This window comes from Geospiza fortis, unplaced genomic scaffold (assembly GCF_000277835.1).
Source record: "Geospiza fortis unplaced genomic scaffold, GeoFor_1.0 scaffold241, whole genome shotgun sequence".
In the NCBI taxonomy this organism is placed as follows: Eukaryota; Metazoa; Chordata; class Aves; order Passeriformes; family Thraupidae; genus Geospiza; species Geospiza fortis.
This window is the reverse complement of record NW_005054491.1, coordinates 344,621-347,234: the sequence shown is the minus strand read 5'-3', so window position 1 is coordinate 347,234 and position 2,614 is coordinate 344,621. Positions and strand designations below refer to the sequence as shown.

Genomic DNA, 2,614 nt, shown 5'->3' with positions numbered 1-2,614 from the left:
CTTGTGATTGATTGAGACAGTCTGGACAGCTGGACTGTGATTGGCCATTAATTAGAAACAACCACAATCACAGATCCACCTGTTGCATTCCACAGCAGCAGATAATTATTGATTACATTTTGTTCCTGAGGCCTCTCAGCTTCTCAGGAGGAAAAATCCTAAAGAAAGGATTTTTTTAGAAAATACCATGGCTACACTCGCTCATGGCCTGACCCATCCTTTTTTACCCCACAGACTGTCCTTCTACTCAGGACACTCCTCCTTTGGGATGTACTGCATGATGTTCCTGGCGGTGAGTGCCGTGCCCGAGCCCCCACAGCTCCCACACCCAAACCCCCCATCCCTGGGGGGCTGCTGACCCTGCCCTGGCTGATTCCTGCCTTGTTTTCCCCCCCAGCTCTACGTGCAGGCCCGCCTGGTGGGGAAATGGGCCCGGCTGCTTCGTCCCACCATCCAGTTCCTCCTCATCGCCTTCGCCATCTACGTGGGCTACACCCGGGTGTCCGACTACAAACACCACTGGAGTGATGTGCTGGTGGGGCTGCTGCAGGGGGCTCTCATTGCCGTCCTCATTGTGAGTGTCCCCTCTGCAGCCTCCTGTCCCTCCTGTCTCTCTGGGAGCCCCTCAGGAACCCCTGAATTTGGCAGACAGCAGGGGACACTCTCTTGTGCCCTAAGGGTGCTGAAGGCAGCCAGGCTGGTGACCTTTGCAGCAGAAGAGATGCCAGAGACATCAGTAGAGGATAAAAGGGCCAACTCCTAGCAGGGGTTAATTCAAGGTTTTATTTGGAGTTCCCACACCTCAGGGGGCTCCTGCTGAGAGCCCAGGGAGAGGTGCCAGGGTTACATTTAAAGGGAAACCTAAAGTAGATCAAGTGGAAACCTAAAGTAGATAACATTTTACTAACCAGTAAGAAAAATAAGGGTATGGATACTGGGGAATGGACATTTAGGACAGCCTATGGAGAAACACTTGGGGGGTTGACTCCTGGCTGATCACTCGATGTCCTGGACCGAAAGTTCTAGATGGAGGGGATGGGATGCTGAATGATTGACAGAGAGCCAGGGTGGGGATTTGGGGATGATCTCATCCAAGGAAAAGGGATCACACAGGTAGAGGGAGGGGGTACAATCTGGGACAAACCATTTGGGGAAAATACAGGGATACAAAACCAAAACTATTACTAAATATAAAAACTACAACAAGCTCCTGCCTGGCCTGACCAAGTGTCCCCAAACCCTCTTTTTTTAGGTTCACTACGTCTCTGACTTCTTCAAGCAGCGTCCGCCCCGGCAGTGCGAGGAGAAGGACCCGGAGCGCAAGCCCAGCCTGCCCCTGACCCTGACTGACCCCGAGCACAATCACTACAGCTACAGGGGTGCCCCGTGAGCCAGCCCTGCCCCTCGCCGTGCTCCTGGCTCTGGGGACAGCTGGCTCTGCCTTAACCATTGCCTCCACGGCTCTGGTGCCTCTGGCTGACACGAGTGGGACAGCCCTGCCTGCTCCCACTGCCATGGTGCTGCCAGCACCCTGCCCACGGGGAGGGGATGTCCTCCCCCCCCGTGCACCTGAATCACACCCCAAGGCTGCTGTCCCAGCCCTCCGTGGGGAGGGAGGGGAGGGTGGCACGTGGGGGTGTGTTTATTGGGCTGGCAGAGCACACTGAGCGAAGAGCAAACTCCTTGGGTGGGAAGGCTGAGCCTGCCTGGGCCGAGTGTGTGCTGTCCCTGTCAAATGATCCAGCCATCCAAGTACAAATCCTCACAGGCACACAGGGAGCAGGATGGCTGCTGGGCTAGCTATAGTGTTTTGGAAAGGATTAAAGCAATCCAGAGCTCTTCTCTGCTCCATTGATTACCTTTAAGAGCAGCCCTGCCCGCCAGCAGCTGCTGTGAGCAGAGGGTGCCTGGGCAGGCTTTTCTCTGGCTGTGCCCAATTCTGCAGTGCTGGGAGCCAGAGCTGGTTGCCCCCTGCCTGCTTCATGCCTGGCTCGGGCAAGGAGCTGCTGCTCCAGCCTTTGTCCCTCCTGCAGCTTCAGCTGATGCTTTAGGGTGTGTGGCGGGGCTAGGGGAGACATTTTCTGTGGTAAAGGAAAATAAATGGGGATGTGGAGCTGTCCAAATGTCCTGGGAAAGTGGGGGCAATGGGTACAGAGCAGTCCCATCACTGACACGTGGCTGCCTCCAGCACTGGAGTGCTGTGGGTCTCTTTTTAAAATACATGCATTTTCATTATGATGTTGTTTTTAAATTAGATCATCCTGAAAGAATGTCTGTGTCAGGCCTGTTCTCTTTTTTTTTCCATGGATGCTCCTGGCCTTGGAGTGGATGGGCTGAAGTGTTTGGTTTTGTTTTTTCCTAGAGAAAGGTGTCTGAAGCCCCTCAGCTGTAGGTGGGTGTGACGGTGTTCACAGGGGTTCTTGGATGAGGGAAGAGATGAGGATGTGACTCCATGTTTCAGAAGGCTTGGGTTATTATGATATATATTACATTAAAACTATACTAAAAGAATAGAAGAAAAGGTTTCATCAGAAGGCTGGCTAGGGATAGAATAGCAAAGAATGATAACAAAGGTTTGTGGCTCGGCTCTCTGTCCGAGCCAGCTCAGTATGAT

General features: G+C 53.3%; 1 protein-coding gene across 1 annotated transcript in view; it reads left to right on the top strand.

Annotated features, from left to right (window-relative positions):
* Positions 1-2,270, top strand: part of PLPP2 (phospholipid phosphatase 2) — a 3,772-nt gene extending 1,502 nt beyond the window's left edge. Inside the window, exons 3-5 of the mRNA XM_031063282.1 lie at positions 211-292; positions 398-574; positions 1,253-2,270. Coding sequence (XP_030919142.1) covers positions 211-292; positions 398-574; positions 1,253-1,390 — 397 coding nt within the window. The 3' untranslated portion in view covers positions 1,391-2,270. The remainder of the gene's footprint in view (positions 1-210; positions 293-397; positions 575-1,252) is intronic.
* The last annotated feature ends 344 nt before the right edge of the window (positions 2,271-2,614 follow it).